The 22,485-nt window shown below is 41.0% G+C and overlaps 1 protein-coding gene across 1 annotated transcript in view; it reads left to right on the forward strand.

The window, feature by feature from the left end:
• The window catches only part of LOC122806875 (calcium/calmodulin-dependent protein kinase type 1-like), a 1,135,755-nt gene that overhangs the window by 900,033 nt on the left and 213,237 nt on the right, over nt 1-22,485 (forward strand). Inside the window, exon 5 of the mRNA XM_044077647.1 lies at nt 17,847-17,985. Within this exon, the coding sequence (XP_043933582.1) occupies nt 17,847-17,985 (139 nt within the window). The remainder of the gene's footprint in view (nt 1-17,846; nt 17,986-22,485) is intronic.

A 22,485-nucleotide genomic window follows, 5' to 3' on the forward strand; every position in this document is an offset into this window, starting at 1 on the left:
AGTTATGTTTTAGGTGATTATTTATTATGTTTAAAAAAAGGAAAGAGCTGTATCTGCACTACGACTGGGACAAAAATTCTGCTGCATCAGTGAGAAGAGATTATTGTCTATTACGTGGCCTAAGGTTCATTAATCTGTATAGTTTTCTGAAATTCTGAGGAAATTTTGGAGCTGGGAGATAAGATTGCTATTAATCAATAATTAATAATGTTATGGTCTTGCATTCCTTTGTATGCTAGCTTCCTTACTTCTGGTACGTACTGTTCTTTTATAGATCTGTTAAGTATTGATATTGGGTAGGCTATAATGTTGGCAACTATTGTAAGATATTCAGAGGAAAAATCAAGTGCTGACATAGTAGTCTTTAGTTTTCATCAAGAATTTTTTGATTTGATCAGTGGTCATGGGCTGTGAGATACAGTTCCCATGTATTGATACTGTGTTATAACTACTGTAAATAGTATTGAGTTGCTGTAGTACGGACATTTCAAATGTCACATTAGTGATAGCACTGCAGATGTGGGGACTCCTGAATATAGTTACTGAGTAAGGATGCTGTACCGTCCGCAGTACTCGGCTACCATTTATATGGTAACCAGTTGAGTCACTGCACTAATCCATGATGTTTTTAAAAGGATAAGTAAATTTGGTCAGAATCATCTGGAAATGTCATTACTTGGCCAGCAGAGACCTCTTCAGAAAGGGTGTTGTCGGACATATGGAGGAAGAGGTTTTAGTAGATTGTGAGCTTTATTAGCTTTGACAGAAGTTTCCTAGGCAAGTCTTTTTATCCCAAAAAGATTTCTGGCTTTTAATATTGTGCAAAATTAGAACTGAATACAGAAATTTCAAAGACTACAGCTTGGGAAGATGTAAAGAAGTGAGGAAATGCAGGTGTTTAGAAATAACAGTTGTGAATATACAGGAAGGTGTGAGATTTGTACCTGAGCTGTGGAGTGAGAATGAATGACTTACTGGCAACAACACTTAAGGCCTCCATATAGATATATGTAGCTCAGAAGTAATGTAGGCTGCATGTAAACAAGAAGGGTATTTGGTGTATTGTTTGCAAATGAATGGCAGAGGTTATTAAATGTAGGGAGATGGGAGTGCAATCAAGCATCCAGGCAAACATTTACAGGTATTGTACAGGCGATGCAAAAAAGTGCATAAATTATGCCATTTGTCTGCAGTTTAAAGATGTGAGGTAAACTGTTGCAGAAACTTGGCAGTAACTTGTAAATTCAGAATTTAATGCATTCTCTGTGATCTTCAAAAATTATGTAACTTCATTGATGTGTGTGTGTGTGTGTGTGTGTGTGTGTGTGTGTGTGTGTGTGTGTGTGTGTGTGTGTGTGTGTGTGTGTGTGCATAAGCGCTTGTGTGTGTGTGTTTTTGTGTGTGTGTGTGTGTGTGTGTGTGTGTGTGTGTGTGTGTGTGTGTGTGTGTGTGTGTGTGTGTGTGTGTGTGTGAGTGTGTGTGTGTGCATGTGCATGTGCGCTTGTGCACGCGCGCGTGTGTGTGTGTGTGTGTGTGTGTGTGTGTATGTGTGTATACACGTGTGCGTTCATGTGTGTGTGTGTGTGTGTTGGCTATGGCTGACCTTTTTTTGAAACTCTGCACTGCTCATGGTAGTTGGTTACAACTGCACTTGTGATTACCCACCACATGGTAGCAGTCAAGTTTGTGATTTATCACCATGGGAGTCTACCTGCTAACAGCTGCCTCACTTCATTGTTACTCTCTTATTCTTACAAATCTCCCAACAATTTATCCCACATTTTTCACATACTCCTCTCAGTTCTAATTATAACCTTTTCATAAACGCAGTAGTGATGCTCATACAGACATACTTTCCCTTATCCAAACACTGCCACACATATGCAAACATGATAACGCCTTCTGTAAACATAAGGTTAGCTCAGCAAGATACACTTTCTGCAAAATAGCTCATAAATTGACTGCCAAAGCAGTAACCTCATTGTTACTGCTACTTTCACTTCACTTTTGAAGTCCCTGAGCTGTGAGAATGTAAGGACATACTGAGATGACAATTTGCAGTCTCACAACAGCAACATATGATTATATTTTAGCTGCATTTAGACTTTATTATGTGTACAATAAGTTAACTGCAAAATAAAACTGTCCTTGCAAGTATGGTAAGTGCACGGCCCCAAAAAGGAGCAGCCCAAGTCAAAAATCCAAGGCCAGCACACCGTGGCCCCAAAAAAGAACACCCCAAGTCAAAAATACAAGACCAGCACACAGTGGCGTATGAAATCAAAATTGCTTTAGCAAAAGCAATTTTGATTTCATACTCCAATGTGTGCTAGCCTTGGATTTTTGACTTGCACAATAAGTTAACCAAGAATACCTGACTAACAGCGTCAGTAAGTTATTTGAACCATATTCACTGGGGTGGTTTAAAACACACCAAAGTGCTGTTACAATGGTGGTAAAAATGATGTACATTAATTTGTTTTACACTTTCTTGTGATGCTAGCAGCTGTTTCTTTTAAAAGACTGTCAGAATTTAAACATTAATGATATCTGTTTCCATAGAGCTTAGCTGTCAGAATGTTCTCTGTAGTAGCTCTCTGTGCCTGTGCTCGGGACTTCCCATTTAACAAAGTATAACAAATAATATTTTGGAAAATGTTCAGAAATTAAGTCTGGTGGGATTTGTGAAGCTGTTTTCTCTATAACAGTCTTAAAAATACTAACCGTTACATGTTACTGTTTACCAAATTGAAATGCTACATTTTCAGATAATATGTGTTGGTGCCAGAAAAAACTGTCTAGTGTCCTTGGATAAACTTAGCATTTTGCTAAGAGGAAGACAGACATTTAAAATTAAACGTGATGAATTATGACATTTCTCTAACTTTGTGTACATATAGATGGACAAAGGCCTGTTTTGTATAGAGTTAGCTTAGATGATTATATAATTTAATCATTTTGTGAAGAGTTTGAGGTTCTTTTTTTAGGCATGATCCAAAGTAACAAAATGCACTGAAGTAAAGCACAAGCAAAAAACGATCTAAAGGCAGTAAAATACAGACTGTGCCCAGTTTGTCAGGAGAAGACAACTTCATCCAAACATCAAACACATGGGTCAAATAACTTTTATTCTGCGGTTATAGGTAGATAGGAATACTTAAGGGTGCTAAAGATGGTTCAAAGGAGTACAATTCGGGTTATCCATTTCATTCAGGAATTTAGTCTTTAGTAAGAAAAGAGTAAAGGTGTCTAAGGATTTAATGAAGGCTGTGTTGTGGCTGCATGTATTATGACTTGACATGTCAAGTGTACACGTGCTGGTGTCTTGTTTATGAAATGCTAAAAAAACAAAGACGAAGAAGGTAGAGAGACCCTAAGTATTATGGTTTGAATCTTGCAAGACAGGGACTTTGGTAAAAATAGGTAGGCACTTGTCTTGATTCAAGATGTTATAGATTAAAGATCTTAGGAGCAGAACCTTAGTGACAGAAAGGTGGACATTTCCTGCTTGAGATGTAGATCTGCAGCAAAAGAAGGGGGTGCAGTTCCCGGCATAAGATGGAGAGTGGATTTGCAGCAAGAGACGGGGATGCAGTTCCCTGCATAAGACGGAGATTGGGTCTGCAGGCAGCAAGAGATGTGGGTGCAGTTCCCTGCTTAAGACAGAGAGTGGATCTACAGTAAGAGATGTGGGTGCATTTGCTTGCATAAGATGGAGAATGGAACTGCAACAAAAGATGGGGGTGCAGTTCCCTGCATAAGATGGAGAGTGGATTTGCAGCAAGAGACGGGGGGTGCAGTTCCCTGCATAAGACGGAGAGTGGGTCTGCAGCAAGAGATGTGGGTGCAGTTCCCTGCTTAAGACAGAGAGTAGATCTACAATAAGAGATGTTGGTGCATTTGCCTGCATAAGACGGAATGGATCTGCAACAAAAGATTGGGGTGCAGTTCCCTGCATAAGATGGATAGTGGATCTGCAGCAAGAGATGTGGGTGCAGTTCCCTGCATAAGATGGAGAGTGAATTGGAAGCAAGAGATGGGGGAGTAATTCCCTGCATAAGATAGAGAGTGGATCTGCAGCAAGAGGTGGGGGTGCAGTTCCCTGCATAAGATGGAGAGTGAATCGGCAGCAAGAGATGGGGGAGTAATTCCCTGCATAAAATAGAGAGTGGATCTGCAGCAAGAGGTGGGGGTGCAGTTCCCTGCATAACATAGAGAGTGGATCTGCAGCAAGAGGTGGGGGTGCAGTTCCCTGTTTAAGATGGAGAGTGAATTGGCAGCAAGAGATGGGGGAGTAATTCCCTGCATAAGATAGAGAGTGGATCTGCAGCAAGAGGTGGGAGTGCAGTTCCCTGCATAAGATAGAGAGTGAATCGGCAGCAAGAGATGGGGGAGTAATTCCCTGCATAAGATAGAGAGTGGATCTGCAGCAAGAGGTGGGGGTGCAATTCCCTGCATAAGACTGAGAGTGGATCTGCAGCAGAGATAGAAATTAAGGTTCCCTGCTTGGGATGATGAAAAATGGGTATTGCACATTTCCAATGCTGAAAGTGCCATTTAAGATCAAGGGTTTGAAAATGTCGCAGAGGGGAATGGCAATAAAAATATACAAGGTTTTGATGGAGCTGAATCCAACAGAAATGGGACAGCACTTAATGCAGGACCTTTATCAGCACAGAATTAAATTATTAAGGATAAGACTTTTGTTTGTGAAACAGAGAAATTATGTCCATTGTGTGGAGTTACTGCTTGTGATGGGGATGAATGAAAGGTGTCACAGTAAATTGTAGAGAATAATAACATTGTGATTCAGAGCCAAGAGTTGCAATGATCTCTACAGAGTGCTTGCATCATTATTCAAATTTTTCCGGGGACGAAATTTATTTCACCCAAAGCCTTCTTAAGAAGATAAATTTACAGTATCATTCTTTTAAACTGGGCTGATGTTTCCTTTTTAGCCTGTTTTATGGTGCTGTTGTATGAAATGCTGGGCTGATTGCAGTCCTCAGTGCTACCACTCAGTGCCTGGTTGAAAAGATTGCAGCTGGTAATTCTGAAGTTGTTTGGAAAGTATTTGCCTCTGTTGTGGGGGCATAGTATTCAAAAGCTATTTAAATCAGTGTGTGAGTTATTCATTCTTAAACTTGGTATCAGTCCATTGTATCTGGACCCATTATAAAGGCTTGAGTCGACATTTTCTTGATTGAGTGGCTTTACCAGATAAATTGCTAATTTTAGTAATGAAGGTTTTATTGACTGGTAGTGGTCACTCAGGGGTGTATTGGAAAGTGGTCAGGCTGAAGAGTGTGTGTGCTTTGCTAGCAGAGTCATTCAGTCATTCGAATGACATCTGATCAGACTGCATTCGTTTGATCCTGGATTTGTGACTGAATAACTCCCTATAAAGAACAGTTGTCCAAATTGTTGCACCTCTGTTCTGTAGTGCAAAACTGAGTGAATTATAAAAACAGGAAGAGAACTCCAGGAGCAGGTTTGCTGTGATCTGAATCAAAAGAGACATCATAATTAGAACAGTAAATTAGGAGTGTGTAAGAGTGATGTGCACATAAAAAGCCTAATATCAGTCTACATGTTGGGTTCTGGTCCAAAATTTTACATCACTGGACTTGTTGAAAACAATGAGGCAAGTTCAGATGAGAAACTTGAACAAATGGCATGCGAGTAATTATTTTATACTTCTTTGTCTGAATGTAATGACCAATAATAGGATGAGCTGCTGAGGCTTAGTTAGGCTAAGTAACTTTTAGTAAATTACTGGTTTGATTTACTGTAGCTAGACAGCTGTTGTCCAACTTGTTTCCAATCTTGGTTTTAGTCTTCCAAGATGATGGACTTGGGCCTCTAGGATGAACTGTTGAGGTGTTAATGAGAGGAGCAACGGCCTCCAGTATGGTATGTACATGGGTTATAGTACCAACATTGTGTTTGTGACTACTAACAGTAGTGATAATAATAATTAACCAGATTAGATTAATATAATGTTGAAGGAAATGTCAGTCTCTCTGCAGAGGTAGTTACATAGGTTCATAGGTAAGTAGTAGGCTAGCTGCCCTTGTGAGCCATTTAAGCCTAGCCAATTTCCCTTTCAAAGGTGAGAATTAAACCCTGTACTTTGCGTCTGTGAGGTAAACACCTTATCCATTATACCAACCACCAACCCCAAATTTACAGACTTCTTGCATTGGCCGGGAATTAAATCCGGGTCAACTGCTTGGTAGGCAGTTATGTTCACCACTATACCACCAATGTTACAAATGTTTTATAAGGTGTACTACATACATACAGAGAGGAGGAGGCCTATAGGAAGGAAAGAGATTGATCAACTACTGGTCTGGTGTGACAGCAACAATCTAGCACTGAATGTCAGCAAGACAAGGGAGTTGATTGTTGATTTCAGAAGCTCTCAGGTACCACAGAAACCTCTAATGATGAAAGGGATGACAGTGGAAAGGGTCAAGAGTACAAAGTTCTTGGGAGTTCATATCACGGAGCACTTATCTTGGTCAGTCCATTTATCCAGCACAGTCAAAAAAACTCAGCAACGCTTGCACTTTCTAAGGAAAGTTAGGAAGGGAAAATTACCAAGCTCCATACTTCAGACCTTTTATAGGGGCACCATTGAAAGTGTCCTGACCAACAGCATTGCAGTCTGGTATGGGAGCTGTAACAATCAGGATCAGAAGGCTCTCGAGAGTTGTAAGGTCAGCAGAAAGAATCACTGGCACCTCCCTTAGACCTCTGGAGGATCTACACAAATGCCGGTGCATTGACAGGGCCAAAAAGATTTCCAGCAATCGAATGCATTCTGCCGATGGTCTGTACACTCGCCTGTACTCAGGCAAGAGATACAGAAGCCTGCATTGTAAGAAGACGAGACTAAAAAACTGTTTCTTTCTGCTTTCCATTAGACTGTTGAAATCTTGGGAAAAACAAACCTTGACATCTGTTACATAACTAGTCTATCAAGGGGCTTATTTTATAGATGTGCAATAACTAAGTGCAATACTAAGGTATCCCACCTGTAAAGTGCAATATACAAACTGTGCAATAATTCAGTCTAATCATAGATATGCTGCTATTGTTTCAATTTTACTTTGGCAATATTACCTTCATATTGTTCCTTCTCTCCTGTTCTGGGATGGGTGTGGGTCACTGCTGTCCTACTTTACTTACAAATTGCTACCTATTAAAATTCTATTGTGATATTTTATTAATTTTTCTCTGTCTATATGTGTAACTGTTTCCTTTATTGAGAATGAAGCATTGTAATTTTGTTCAGCTACACTGCTGTGTAGTTCTGAATGACAATAACATTTTCTTTGACTTTGTCTTGACTTTGATAAGATGTACTACATCTCCCCCAGGTTTAGAGTCTAGACAGTCCCTTTGGCATAGATGGGCAATGGTAAGTAAAGCAGCAGTGGTGGCACTGCCACATAGTGATGACACTGCCACATTTCTTCCAGGATTGAGTAACTACTGACCTGGACTTAATTTCAGGTCATCCTGATAGAAGATCAAGAGAATGAGAAAAGGGAGAGGATATGGGAGAAGTTGTATTTTAACAGGAAGGACTGATCATTGTTTTGCTCTCCCCATCTGCATACATGTTTCATGGAGGAGGAGCCTCCCATGACCAGGTAATCCAGCTTTCCTCCCCCTGGCTGGGGTTGTAGCCATTAATCAAGGCTTGTCCCCAGTTGCAGAATCATCAGTCATCCCCCTTCTCCCTATTGGCAATTCTCTTATTTCGAGATTTTTCTTAGCTCTAAGTCCCTCCCCATTATAATGACCAATACTTACACTAGTATAGTGTTCTTCTTTTGAAAGAATGATTATATTTATAACATGAATGTGCTTAATAGTAAGTTTATTCTGTTTTATAAGTGCTTTATAGATGACATATTTCTGATTCGGGCAAGCAGCATTAATGACCTAGAAGAATTTGTTAAATATTTGAACAGTGTTAGTATACTTTTTAACTTTAAATTGAGCTTTCCTTTTACTGATGTTAATTATTTAGATATTAGCATTCAGTTACATCATAGCAATATTAGTGCTTCTGTTCACAGAAAGGAAGTCCAAGCTTATAAGTACTTACTTAAGTCAAGAATCTGTCCTGCTACATCTTTAATGTTATTGTCAGAGGGCAATTTTTAAGAGATAGCAGGATCACAGTGGGAGGTGCAGAGTGTATAAGGGACCCTGATTTGATGTCTGGCAACTTTAGATTGAAAAACTATAGGGAAGAAGTATTGTATGTAAATAGGGAGAAGGTTATAGTGATTGAGGTAGCCAAGCTGGATTGTACTTTTCTGATTACAATACTGAAATCTTGTTTTCTAATTGAGTAGAGAATGATTATGTATAATAGAAAATGTGATCATGTGTTAGTTATGTAACAATATTTTATTTTTTTATTTATTTTACATTTGTTTATCGGGAGAGTCCGACTGGGCATAAAACCCTTTTTCAGCGGAGGCCCAGGGAAGAAAACTCCATTGTTAGTAAACTATTTTGTTAGTAGAAAGAAAATTGTATAATACAATAAAGAAAAAAATAGTAACAGACATTCATAACAGTAAAGAGACTAGAACAGAATAAATTGGTCAAGTGGGAGACAAGACCAATAATCTTGTATAACAATGCTTCTAGAAGACAGTTCTTACAGTAGTAGCAGGTAGTGACATTGTATACAGTAAGAGTGAAATTACAATACTTTAGTCTTACATACAGATAGTATAGCAAACTGAAGACTTAAAATCTCGCAGATATTAACAGTGAGAAAGAAAAAAAAAAACAACATAAGGTAGTCATATGGCTTAAATTCAATGCTTATTACATATGCAACAGCAGGTCCAAGCTAGTAAGGGATGTTAAGAAAAACTGGCCAGATGTCCTTCAAGGATGCATCTGCAGTCCTTACAAATGGGTTGTCCTGTCGTCAGGCAGCCCTTCGGTCGGCCGGATTCCAAAGTCTGGGTCCGGCTTCGGCTGGTGTCGCACTCCACCCGACGTCATCGCTGCAGTTTTTCGGGTATAAAGGCATCAGCCGATGCCATTTTCCTCAGTCTTTCTTGCCGCGTGGCGCCCGAAGCAGAAGCTGTTCGCAAGTGCCGGTCGGTCAGATCCAGAGATTGCTACTACCGAATACTACTTCGAAGACTTCTAAAAAGCTAAGTACCCCGTTGGGGACTCTTTCTTGCCTCAGCTGATGTCAGAGAAAGTGAATAACTGTTTATCTTGTGGGAAACAAATACCTCATAAAGATTTCCACTCCTACTGTATACATTGTTTAGGCCCAGACCACGACGTAGCAGCTTGTTTAGCCTGTGCTTCTTTTAACCGACGGACGCTTAGACGCCGGTCGGAGTTCGCTGAACAAATTTTCGGCTCTGATTTTGCCTATATTATGCCGTCGGATCCTCCGACATCGCAAACTGCCAAAAAACGTAAAGAAAAGAACCGACACTCGCGGTCCGCGGTTTCGGCCGAAACCACGATTAAGCAAACCGCGAGTGGCTTGGTTTTGGCCGAAACCGAGCAAGCGGTTCTTCCTTCAGCCAAAACCATGCCTTCTACCGAGGCCTCTTCTAACCTGGTAGAATCGGCTTCTGAAATCCAACCTTCTGTTGCGATTTCTCAGGAATTATCAGACACTATTCCCCTGGATATTTCTACCCCTGCACGTGGAGCTGCTAGGCCTCCTGCAGCCATGTCTATTAAGGCCTTTGCCAGGGCTAAAGCAGCCTCAGCTTCAAAAACGGTGCCTGCCAAACCCCACTCACACAGGCCCAGCACCAGCTCCCATATGCTTTCTTTGGCTGAGGATCTAATTTCTTTAATCCGTGGATCCAGGCCTCATCCAGACAGGGCCTCTCTCCCACCTCCAGAAAAGAGGCCTAGAGCAGAGCCCCCTGAGCCAGTATCCGCAGATGATTCCTTTGATGACTCAGAACATACAGACCCTCCTGAGGCTACTTATTCCCCTTACGAAGACTCTGATGCTGAAGAGTCCATTCCTTCAGCCTCTCCACCTGAGGAATTTTCCTTTGGGGAAACCTTGCATGCTATGAGAGAACAATTTCAGTGGCAGGGCCAAGATTTCTCAGACTCCAGGAAAAGGCTTAGAACCTTTCTACATTTGCCACAACATAGGCCTTTAGCTATACCTCCAGTTCTTTCTGTTGTAGATGATGCATTTAATGATGCTTGCACTGCTCCTGACTCATTACCTCCGGCTCCTGCTAAGCCCGATAGGTTCTACAGGGTCCCGGACAATCACCACCATTTATACAAGGCTCCTTTTGCAGATCCAGAGACTATCTCCCAGGGCCCTAAAGCAGTAGCAGCTACTTCTAGTAAAAATTCCCTCCCCTCTGAAAGGGAATCCAGGTCCTTAGAGAGATGGGGTAAAAAAGTTTACACTTCTGCTACTTTGTCAGCTAGGGCTTTGAATTGCCAATTTCACATGATTCAATATCAAGAGTTTATGCTTGACCAGTTAACTAAAAAGCTGTCCTCTGAAGAATCTTTAGATAAAAAATATGTTCAGGAAATGGTACATAACATACAACAGGTTAGTAACCATTCTTTAAAATGTGGCTATGATGCACTGGAGGCTTCCTTTAGATCAGCCATGACTGGCACAGTTATCAGGAGACATGCATGGTTGAAAGAACAGGCATTACCAGACCATGTCAAATCAAAGCTTTTGGATGCACCCATGGACAAGGTCAATTTATTTGGTTCACCTGCACAACAGGTACTAAAAAAGATGGAAGAGAAGGCGAAATCTGTACAAACAGTGAAAGATTTCTTACAGGTTCAACCTCCATGGTTTAGCAGGAACTGGCCCTCCAAGAATTGGTCCTTTCTGGACTCCTCTAAGACACAAAGGGGCAGGAATAGGCGTTCTAGAGGCAGAAACCATTCCAGGGGTGCCTACAGGGGATGCCAGTGGCAAGGCAACAACCAGCGAGGCACGGACGCAGCCACCACCACTACAACTACTCAATCACAGTGACTTGGCAGTGGCACCGCCTACCAGGGAACAACTAGAAGCACCCTTAGGCGGAAAGCTAACCTTATTTTCAAAGAACTGGCACTGCATTACAAGAGAAAAATGGATTTTGCAAACTATAGACCAAGGTTACAGGTTCCATTTCCATACTCTACCAGGAAAGAGAGGAATGCCAAACCTGCCACCTACTCAAAGGACAGAAGCTCTAAAGCAAATATCTCAATTATTAAGAATGAGAGCTGTGGAAAAGGTACCATCTATGGAGCAAGGAAAGGGATTTTACTCCAGACTCTTCCTGGTACCAAGAAAAGAAAACAAATGGAGACCCATTCTAGACCTATCCGCTTTAAACACATTCCTCATTGTTCCAAAATTCAAAATGCTGACCCTACAGCAGCTTCTTCCCATGCTGGGCAAGGAGTCTTGGCTGGTAACTCTAGATCTCAAGGAGGCATACCTGCACGTCCCCATACGACCAATTTGCAGAAGATACCTCAGATTTCTTGCAGGATCAGAGCATTATCAATTTTCAGCATTGCCCTTTGGCTTATCTACTGCACCCAGAGTGTTCACGAAATGCCTGGCATCAGTAATTGCTCATTGCAGACTTCAGGGGATCCAAATTTATCCCTACCTGGACGACTGCCTGATACAAGCGGACAACAAAAGCAAGCTAACAGAAGACTTACAAAGAGTCATTTACCTGCTACAAGCCCTGGGATATACAGTCAATATAAAAAAGTCAAGGCTGATTCCATCCCAAAGAATAACCTTTCTGGGTGCAGAGCTGGACACATCAAAACAAATGGCATTCCTAACTGCAGAAAAGAAAGAGCAACTATCTCTCTACTTCTTGGCATTAACAAAGCAGAACCATCTAACTGCAAGAAAAGTACTGCAAGTCCTAGGCTTCATGGCATCCTGCATAATTCTGGTCCCTCATGCCAGACTGCATATGAGAAAGCTACAGTGGTACCTAAAGAATTTGTGGTCCCAACACAAGCACAGCATAGAAACCAAAATTCCAATAATCCCATGCCTGAAGCAAGAGTTCCTGTGGTGGGCTCAGGCCTGTCAATCAAACACAGGATTACCCTTCTGCAACAGTCAACCAAGCCAAACCATCACGACAGATGCCTCAGACCTCGGTTGGGGGGCACACATGCTGGGCAAGTGCATACAAGGCTTATGGACTCAAGACCAGCTACGCCTACACATAAATCTAAAGGAAATGCTGGCAGTAAAATTGGCAATCCAGTCATTCAGACCATTTCTCCAAGAAGGTCAGTTGATGATAAGGACAGACAACACCACAGTTATGTGGTACATCAACAAACAGGGAGGCACACATTCATATCCTCTATGCCGGCTGGCACTGGACCTATGGGATGTGGCTCTGAGCTACAACATTCAGTTACAAGCAATTTTTGTACAGGGAAAAGAAAACACTCTAGCAGACATATTAAGCAGAACTACCACAGATGCCCACGAATGGATGCTGTATCCGGACATCTTCAACGCCATCACAAGAGAATGGGGATTACCACAAATAGACTTGTTTGCATCCCCACTCAATCACCAGCTAAAGAAATTCTGCACAAGGACGTACCACCCACTTGCTTGGAAGGTGGACTCCCTATCTTTCAGTTGGAAAAACCTGACAGCATACGCATTCCCACCACTTCCTTTGATGCACAAGGTGCTTCTGAAGATCAAAGAGGACCGTCCAAGGATCATACTGATAGCTCCAGACTGGCCAAGACAACATTGGTATCCATTGCTGAGGAGCATGTCTCGGGAACAAATATGGACAGTACCTCTGATCCCATTACTGTTAACACAGAACAACTACAACATCCTGCATCCAAACCTGAAAACTCTGCAGCTAACTGCCTGGAACATTACATGACAGCAATTAACCCAAATTTATCCCAAAGGGTTAAAGACATAATCCTGGAGGCTCGTAGACCTTCAACAAGAAAGAATTATGCAGCAAAATGGAAAAGATATCTCATTTGGAGTACTGCAAAGGGAGAAGATGTGACACTAGTGAACATAGCCAACATCCTGGAGTACTTGGCAGAGCTCTTCCATTCAGGCCTGTCCTATTCCTCCATCAAGATACATGCATCAGCTATTTCAGCAGAATACAGCTTGGATCCTCCTGTCTTCTCTCACCCTCTGCTCAGACAGTTTCTGAGAGGAATTAAAAATGTAAAACCTCCCAGGAAACCACCATTGCCAGCATGGGACTTGAACTTTGTGCTAGAAAAATTGACACTTCCCCCTTTCGAACCAGCAGCAACAGCAGAATTACAATACTTATCCTGGAAAACTGCTTTCCTGCTGGCAATAACTTCAGCAAGAAGGGTCTCTGAACTACAGGCATTAATGGCAGTGCAACCCTTCCTGATCTTCCATCAAGATAGAGTGTCCATGAGAACAAATCCTACATTTATGCCTAAGGTGGTATCCAGAGTGTCATTAAATCAGGCTATCCACCTACCTATATTCTACCCAAACCCACAGAACAGGGGAGAAAGACTCTTGCATACCTTGGATGTGCTTAGACAATTACGCTACTACCTGGACAGGACCAAGTCCAATAGAAAAACTGACCAGCTTCTGGTAGCATATGCCACAGGAAAGGAAGGAAAACCAATTTCAAAACAGACAATCTCCAAATGGATAGGAAATTGCATTAGATTTTGTTACTCCTACCATGGAAAGGCAACTCCAGAGAACATCAGGCCTCACTCCACAAGGGCTACAGCCACTACCACAGCTTTCTTACGAGGAGTGGCTACCAAGGACATTATAGAGGCTGCTACTTGGACCTCCGTGCATACATTTGCCAAGCATTACAATTTACCTTTATACTCTAGATCCCGAGCAGGTTTTGCCACTGCTGTTTTGCAAGGGATCCTAGCTACACCATAATTTCTACTCTTTCCTCCTTCCCTTGTTTAGCTATGGTATTCTACCCATTTGTAAAGACTGCAGATGCATCCTTGAAGGACATAGTACAGTTTTGTACCTACCATAAATGTAGATGTCCGATAGGAATGCATCTGCAGTCAGGATTACCCACCCACCTTCCCCTCTGAGGTACTCCTAGGGTATTTGCCATCCTTCAGCTAGCTTGGGGGGGATCTATTATGGTGTATTTGTTTGTATATATGTACATACATGCTTATTTTATGTGTTTGCTCTTTACTATTTGGAAACATTGGCATTTATCCAAATTTAGCCATCCAAGAGGGCACCTGGCATCTGGGGCAAGAAACACTGAGGAAAATGGCGTCGGCTGATGCCTTTATACCCGAAAAACTGCAGCGATGACTTCGGGTGGAGTGCGACACCAGCCGAAGCCGGACCCAGACTTTGGAATCCGGCCGACCGAAGGGCTGCCTGACGACAGGACAACCCATTTGTAAGGACTGCAGATGCATTCCTATCGGACATCTACATTTATGGTAGGTACAAAACTGTACTTTTCAGCTTCTGCTGAGCTGAAAAGAGTTGTAAATGATGGACCAATATATAAGATATGTAGTCATTTGAAACGTGAACTTAGTTTTAAAGATTATGTTATGAAGACCTCTATCTTAATACAAACAGAAAGGAACATTTCCTTGTTGTAATTGTCAGTTGTGCAGAATGATTAATACATATATCTTTTTTTTATTCATCCTGTTGTGTAATAAAACATATTTATGTACTGGCATTTCTTCACCAGGAAAGTCTGACTAGGTTAGGTGTATCTATTTTCAGTGGAGCCCCAAGGAGAAAAGCTCCGGATACAAACAATGTAGAGAGTGATACAATAAGAAAGTCTTAATACTTAAACAGTTATGAAATCATAATAGTACAAACAAGTTTATGACAGCTTATAATGTATTTAAAAAGAAACAGAAATCACACATTGTATTGAAATGTATAGGTTGTAAATGAATAAGACATAGATTTCATATGGAAGAGCTGTTTTATAGGGATCGCTAAGTAATAGAGTGGAGAGCTAGTAAAATTCCTAAAGGAGGAAAAAGTAATTGAGCAGAGTTGTTAATATTTATTCAAGAAAAATTATGGTAGTAGTGATTATCGAAAGAACAGGGGGAGAGGGGATGTTAGGGCTTGGGAAGGAGGGAAAGGACAGTAAGAAAGGGGTAAAGAAGAGAAGGTGCATGTAAGGGGGGTTTTAGTAACAGCAAGGTGACAGACATATAGAGTATTTGGGAGTAGAATGACATGTAATGACATAAAAATGGGAAGAATTGTGCAGAGATGGAAGTTGAAATATAGTGTGACAGAGTAAGGCTGTGATATGGGGGTGGAATTAGCAGGGATAGGGGCTATAGAAGTGTTAGTAGGATGTTAGTTGGAGTTGGAACATGAGCAGATACATGATTTTGATAAAAATTATTTCAGGGAGTGTTTAAATATGTGGAGGTTAGGATTACTCCTTACGGACAGGGTTATGGTGTTCCAGGTTTTGGCAATGAATATAGAATAGAGATTGTGGCATTGAGATTTGTCAGGTTTATGAACGGAGAGAAGTAGCTTGTCGTCTGATCATAAGGATCTTTTAGGAAAGTATAAGCTGAGTGCTGAGCTAAGGGCCAGGCAGGATTCTGGTTTATAGATGATGTGGGCAGTTATAAGTAGTAGGTAGGAGAGGTGGTGGGGGAGTTCAAGCCATTTAAGTGACTGCAAGGCTATGCAGTGAAAAGAGTAGAATGATGCTGCAGTTGCAAGTTTAACAATTTTTGTTATAGCAGGTTTTAAGTTTTGCTTGTTTTTAAGGGTTATTCAGCTTGCACCACTAAAAATATTATTTAGTTAGCTGCATATGCTAAATGCTCAGCTTTTTTACATAGGAAAAAGCAGTAGGTGCGTTAAAAAGATCTCTAAATATCTTTCAGATATTTGCAGATGTGTTCAGACTAATACTGTAGAGAAACATGTTTTGGATACAAATGGTGAACATACATTTCCTTTTACAGTTGTTTGAAAGTTATTTTACAAAAGTAGGGGAGGAGGCATCCCTGGGAATTCATTTAAAGGCCTAGCTTGAGGCATATGGCTCAGGCTAAAAAAGCCCTGTTTCCATAACTTGGTATTTTGCTATTTAGAGTCATTTTAGCTGTGATAAGGAAAGACCTCATTATTAACTAATTTGCATATCTCTGAATCACAGTTACTGCCACTGTCATTGTTGATCTGCGTATCACTGTAGTTAACTGCTGCTCGTATATGTATTGACACCCCTCCAGTTTCTCTCCCTCACTCACAAGTACAATTTCAAACACAGACACACAAACACACATGCACACACCACAGTTCCCCTGTCTGTCCCTGACTTATTTGCCCTCCCCTACCTAGTATTTCCTCCACTACCAAATCCCTGTTCTGACATCAGTGCCATTATGATACCTAAAATGTTGAAGGATTCCTGGTGCATTTTGCCCCACTACCCACAATCCCTGTGCTGAGGTTGGTGCCATTATGGTACTTAAAATGTAGATGAATCCATAGTGCCTAGTGTCCCCCCATCCCTATACTGTTGCTAAAGCCATTATGGCATTTAAATATAGAATAATCCCTGGTACCTAGTGTCCCCTCACATCTGATACTCATTCTACGGTCATGTTCAGTAGTTCAACACAGTCTTTAGACTGTGTTCTCTACAGCAACATGGTGGGCCTGGCCATGCTGATCTACGTGACCAAGAGATTTCTTGAATTATTCAACATGTAAATGCCTTCCAGGAGGCAGTTTTGGGAGAGAGAGCACTTGGCTAATTAGCATATGCCACACCCCCTGCCTACCTCATTGGCATTCAGCAAGGCCACAGAGCCAGCCCATCTCTGTGCTGCATGTCTTTGTGCTAGAGCTAGAGTTGCCACCTTTTGTCATGGCTAAAACCAGAGTAAAGCCACACCCCTCATGTCACCAGTAACCCCGCCCACCCCACCCCTCTCCCGCCCACATTCCTCCCATTTTATGACGTAATGATGACGTCATATGGCAGGGAACTCCCTCTTTTTCCATTCCTGCTGCCTGATTTCGACTGATTTACTATGCTTTTCTGTAAAAGTGCATAGTAAATCAGTCGATTTACAAACTTCGATAGTCTGTTTCCTTTTTGAAACAGAATACCGGAGTTTGTACAGTGTTTTCCGGACTACCAGAGAATCAGTTATAGTCAGGAAAAAAACGGAGGGGTGGCAACCCTAGCTAGAGCACCGAGAAACACCATGTTAGGGCCGTTGCTCAGCATGAAAACATTACTATGTGGTACCTTTCTGAATTCTCATTACTTAGACACCAAATTAGCAGAGTATTAATGAATTCCCTATCTATGTGTTAATGCTATGTCAGGGTTAAATATTACAGTAAGTGTTAAACCTATTTTAATGAAAAAAAAGTCTTATAATGTAAGCAGGTTTTTGTTTTAAATTATTATTTATTTATTTAATGTTTTTTTAAATTTTGAGTTGTATTAACTGTGTGTGATTTGATTTGCTAGTAATGTTGTATTATTCTTATTTATTCTTTGCCCATTGTGGAGTATGTTTTTAACATTGAAAAAGAGTTAAACTCCAAAGCTTTGCTTGGTTATTGTTCCTGTTCACATATTATTTTACCAAAAGAATGTTAATATTTTTTTTTTGAGATTTTGGATGTCTCCAGAATATTGCAAAAAAATCTGTGTAAATAAACTGAAATGCTAAAAACTGACTTTATTTGTATGCATAATTGCTCACCCTCTGTCACCCATGTCTGTTTTGCTCCTTGACAGGGTCTCAGGTGGTGAATTGTTTGACAGGATAGTAGAGAAGGGATCCTATACAGAAAAAGATGCCAGCAAATTAATTCAACAGATTCTGGATGCTGTAAAATACCTGCATGATATGGGCATTGTTCACAGAGACCTGAAGGTAAGTACAAGCTTAGCAAACAGTGGTTTGCTATTGTTAAAAGGGTTACAGCAGCAGCTTTCATGGGCACATATGATGTGGCTGTGAGAAACATTATGAATGCCTCCCAGAGCAAAGTGTTGATATTAAATATTAGTCTTTGTGATGTAAGAAGTGTGGCATTTTTATTGGCTTAGTCAATATGTCATATACAGCAGGGTTTTCTTATAATTTCAGCAAATGTACATCTTTTCTCCAGAGTTGCTAGGAACTCAAATGTTAGAAATAGGCTGATACACAACCCTAATGACATAATAGCACAACAAATTGTAAGTGCTTTAAAACCATACATATGCTCACTTACATTTCTGGTTATGTCACTGACTTACAAGGCCAATAGCATTGGCAAACTTAACACGTATATTTTCTCAGCATAATATTTGTTTTATTCACTCTAAGGAGTGACTCTAAACTGACTCTGTGGCAGAAACTATGCAACCTTGCTGCATTATGTCAGCTCACAGACACACATATGGAAACTTAACAGGTGAACCAGTGAGAACGTTTTACTTTATTTGCTGCATTTCAGACTTCTCACTGTGCATTAGGTGATGGGGGGCTGATTTCCATAGTTTGCAGTGCTGCTGAATTGTTTTAAAATTGAACTAAATAGATTTCTAACATGACCAAGTGTGGTTTGAATATGGACATAGACTCTGTGCCCCTTGTAATCTTAGGATGTTATGTTCAAGAGCAAATAGTGACAAGTGGAGTACCACAGGGTTCAGTCCTGGGTCCTCTCCTGTTTGGTATCTACTTCTCTGAAGTACAGGCTAACATAGAAGGTCTTTGGCTAATGCAGTTCACAGATGACTGCAAACTAGGAGCCATAATCGAAACTCCTAATGATGTGGACATCCTACAAAAGGGCCTCACTGAGACAGATGCCTGGTGTCAAAGCCGTGGACTCAAGCTCAATGCCAAAAAGTGCATTGTCATCCCCTTTGGTAAAAACTCTATACCCATGAACTACAACATAGGCGGTAGTATACTTAACACTGAAAGTGTGATAAGAGACCTTGGGACACAGGTGGTCAGTAGTCTCTCCTTTGATAATCACATCACCACAGTAGTCAGGAAATCCTTGTACATGGCACACCTCATCACAAAAGGTTTCTCATCCAGAAAAAAAGAGGTCATTGTTCCCCTCTACTCATCACTCATTAGACCCATTATAGAGTACAATGCCCCTTTTGGTATGTACCTCACAAGACATCTACAACAACTGGAAAGGCCGGAAAAATACCTCACAATGAGGATTACCGGCCTCAAACAGATGCCCTACGCAGACCGTCTCAAAAATCTCCAGCTTTACTCTGTCGCATATCGCCTACTCAGAGGTGATCTCTGCCTAACATACAAAGCTGTGTTAAACCCAGAGCTGTTGGACATGCTCCACTTAAAGAAATCCCAATCCCTCCAAGCTACACGCTCTAGGGACCTAAACCTTGTCACCACAATAAACAGAACATGCCGGAGGAATAGATTCCTATCCCAGAGACTTCCCATACTCTGGAATAAACTACCTATCTATATCAAACAAAGCTCCTCATTAGCACTCTTCAAGAAAAATCTTGATGATTAGATGGGAAATAGGAAATTCACCCCGGGGATCACCTCTGTGGCTCTGCTCGACAGTGGCACAGGAAAATAATTTTCTTGGGTGGCAAAAGCCGTGGTACCTTTTTGGCTGGGCTTGTATAGGCCCCAGGGCCGATAGCCTAGTACCTACCTATGAACCTATGACACAATGCGGGAATATTTTTCTGGCACTGTTATTTTATTAACTCCCAAAGTACTGCCCCTAAATAGTAACATTTCCTTTAAAATCATGTGTGGAAGGCTGGAAGATGTTGTGAGATAAAAATGCCAAATATATAGTTTTATTAATTTGTGTTTTTTTAATTTTGTAGTGTTCTGTTACTTTTCTGTCTCTTTACTGTGCATTAAGTGAAGAAGTGTTACACCTTTATATGGATGTAAAAATAGAATATGTAATTTGACATTAGGTATGCATAAATCAATTTAGTTCAGTTCAGTTCAATTCAGCTTTATTGTCATATGTACTAGAGACAGCATCATAAAGTACAGTGAAAGTCTTATACTGCAAATTCTCCAGCAACATATTAAAACAACAACAATTAACAGGAAGAAGCAATCCAAGGCAACAAATAGACAATAATATAGATACCAATGTCAGTAAATATATACGTGTGTGTGTGTATATATATATATATATATATATATATATATATATATATATATATAAAACTGCGCAAAAGAGTGCATTTCTGCAAAACAAGCTTGTTCCCTCCAAATGTGAAACAACCTATGATACTGGAGGGAGAGGTCGTATGTGAGTTTTATTTAACCGTCTAATAGCTTGAGGTATCAAACTGTCTTTCAGCCTGGTTGTTCTGGCTTCCATGCTCTTATAACACCTCCCTGACAGTATAAGCAGTTTGTGTTGTGGGTGGGTAGTGTCCATGTTAATGTTTTCAGCTGTCCAAAAAACTAGTTTGTAGTAGATGTCCTCCATTGCAGGGAGTGTTACTCCAATGATGTTTTGTACAGTTTTTATTACTCGCTGTAGAGCCTTGCAATCCTGTATTGTACTATTCCCGAACTGGGTCTACTTCATTTGCCCTAACTTCCAATTGACTGACACCCATTTGCCCGACCCCATTTGACTGAAGTTTAATTTGACCGGCACTTCATTTGCCCGACACTTCATTTGACTGACAAGTATTATTGGCAGGTAAATGGAATATGTCCCCTTCCCTACTGTAGTGCGACTCTGGAGTTAGAATATATAGTTAGGGGGGGTGTGGGGGGCACAGCCCCCCACTTACTTTTGTTTTACTAAGCAATATGAAAGCAAAACCAAACAATATAATATGAAATTAAGTGGGGGGCTTCGCCCCCCCCACACCCCCCTAACTATATATTCTAACTCCAGGGTCACACTACAGTGGGGAAGGGCACATATTCCATTTACTTGCCAATAATACTTGTCAGTCAAATGAAGTGTCGGGCAAATGAAGTGTCGGTCAAATGAAATTTAAGTCATTTGGTCTCGGGCAAATGGGTGTCAGTCAATTGGAAGTTAGGGCAAATGAAGTAGACCCTCCCGAACCATACTGTAATAAAGTGGGAGGGAATGCTTTCAATTATTCATCTGTAGAAGTGTTGAGGATGGTATTGGGCATGACAAACTTCTCAGAAAATACAATCGCTGCTGGCTTTTCCCTTCCAGGTCTGTGATGTTATGAGTCCAGGTAAGGTCCTCAGAGATGTTAATACTGAGGAATTTGAATATAGCCACTGTTTCCACCTCAGAATCACCAATATATAATGGTAAGTGCAGCCCTCTATTCCTCCATGTGTCAGTGATCATCTCTTTTGTTTTGCTGGTATTAAGAGAGAGATCACTGTTCTGACACCACTTCACAATTTTCTCCACTTCCCTCCTATACGCTGACCCATCACCCCTGGAGATTAGGCCAAAAGCTGTTGTATCATCCACAAATTTGACAATAGTGGTGTCATGTTGAGAAGCAACACAGTCGTAAGTGAAGAGGGTGTACAGCTTTGGACTCAGTGCACAGCCCTGTTGTGTTCCTGTATTTATTATTATTTTTTAGAGATGTTATTCCCCAGCCTGACTTACTGTGGTCTGCCTGTTAAAAAAATCCAAGACCCAGTTGCAAAGAGTCGGTGACACACCTTGTATGGACAGCTTATTAATGAGCTTCATTGGTATCACTGTGTCGAAGGACGACCTATAATCAATAAACAGCAATCAAGCGTAACAGTCCTTATTCTCCAAATGAGTAAGAACTGTATGCAATGCTGTACTGAATGCATCCTCTGTTGAACTATTCGGTCTGTATGTAAACTGCAGGGGGATCCATTGTATCAGGTATAACTGACTGAATATGGCTCATAATGATTCTGTCAAAGCATTTCATCACTTTGGGAGTCAATGCAACTGGCCAGTAGTCATTCAGACAGTTGGCTTTGCCCTTTTTCTGCAGTGGACTAATAGTGGTTGTTTTATAACAAGTGGGAATTATAGCTCATGCAGGACAGAGATTGAATATATTAGTCAAAGCATCAGCAAGCAGTGAAGCACAGGTTTTGAGTGTCCTTCCAGCAATAATATCTGGACCATCTGCTTTCAGGGGATTTATCCTCTTCAAGGACTTTGCACACTTGCTGGTGATATTGTGAAAGGTGGTGCCTCCTCTCTGTCCCTCTCTCTTACGGTGGTACCCTTTGATTCGTTGTTTTGGACCTCAAACCGGGCATAACATTTATTGAAATTGTCTGGTAAAAACTGGCTGTCAGTAGTCCGCCCTCTGTCTTTGTCTGCGTAGCCTGTGATGTTTTCCAGCCCTTGTCACATGTGCCTTGTATCAGCAGTCAAATAATAACCTTCCAGCTTAGAACAGTAATTCT

Source organism: Protopterus annectens, chromosome 7.part0, assembly GCF_019279795.1.
Source record: "Protopterus annectens isolate FY-2018-M chromosome 7.part0, PAN1.0, whole genome shotgun sequence".
In the NCBI taxonomy this organism is placed as follows: domain Eukaryota; kingdom Metazoa; phylum Chordata; order Ceratodontiformes; family Protopteridae; genus Protopterus; species Protopterus annectens.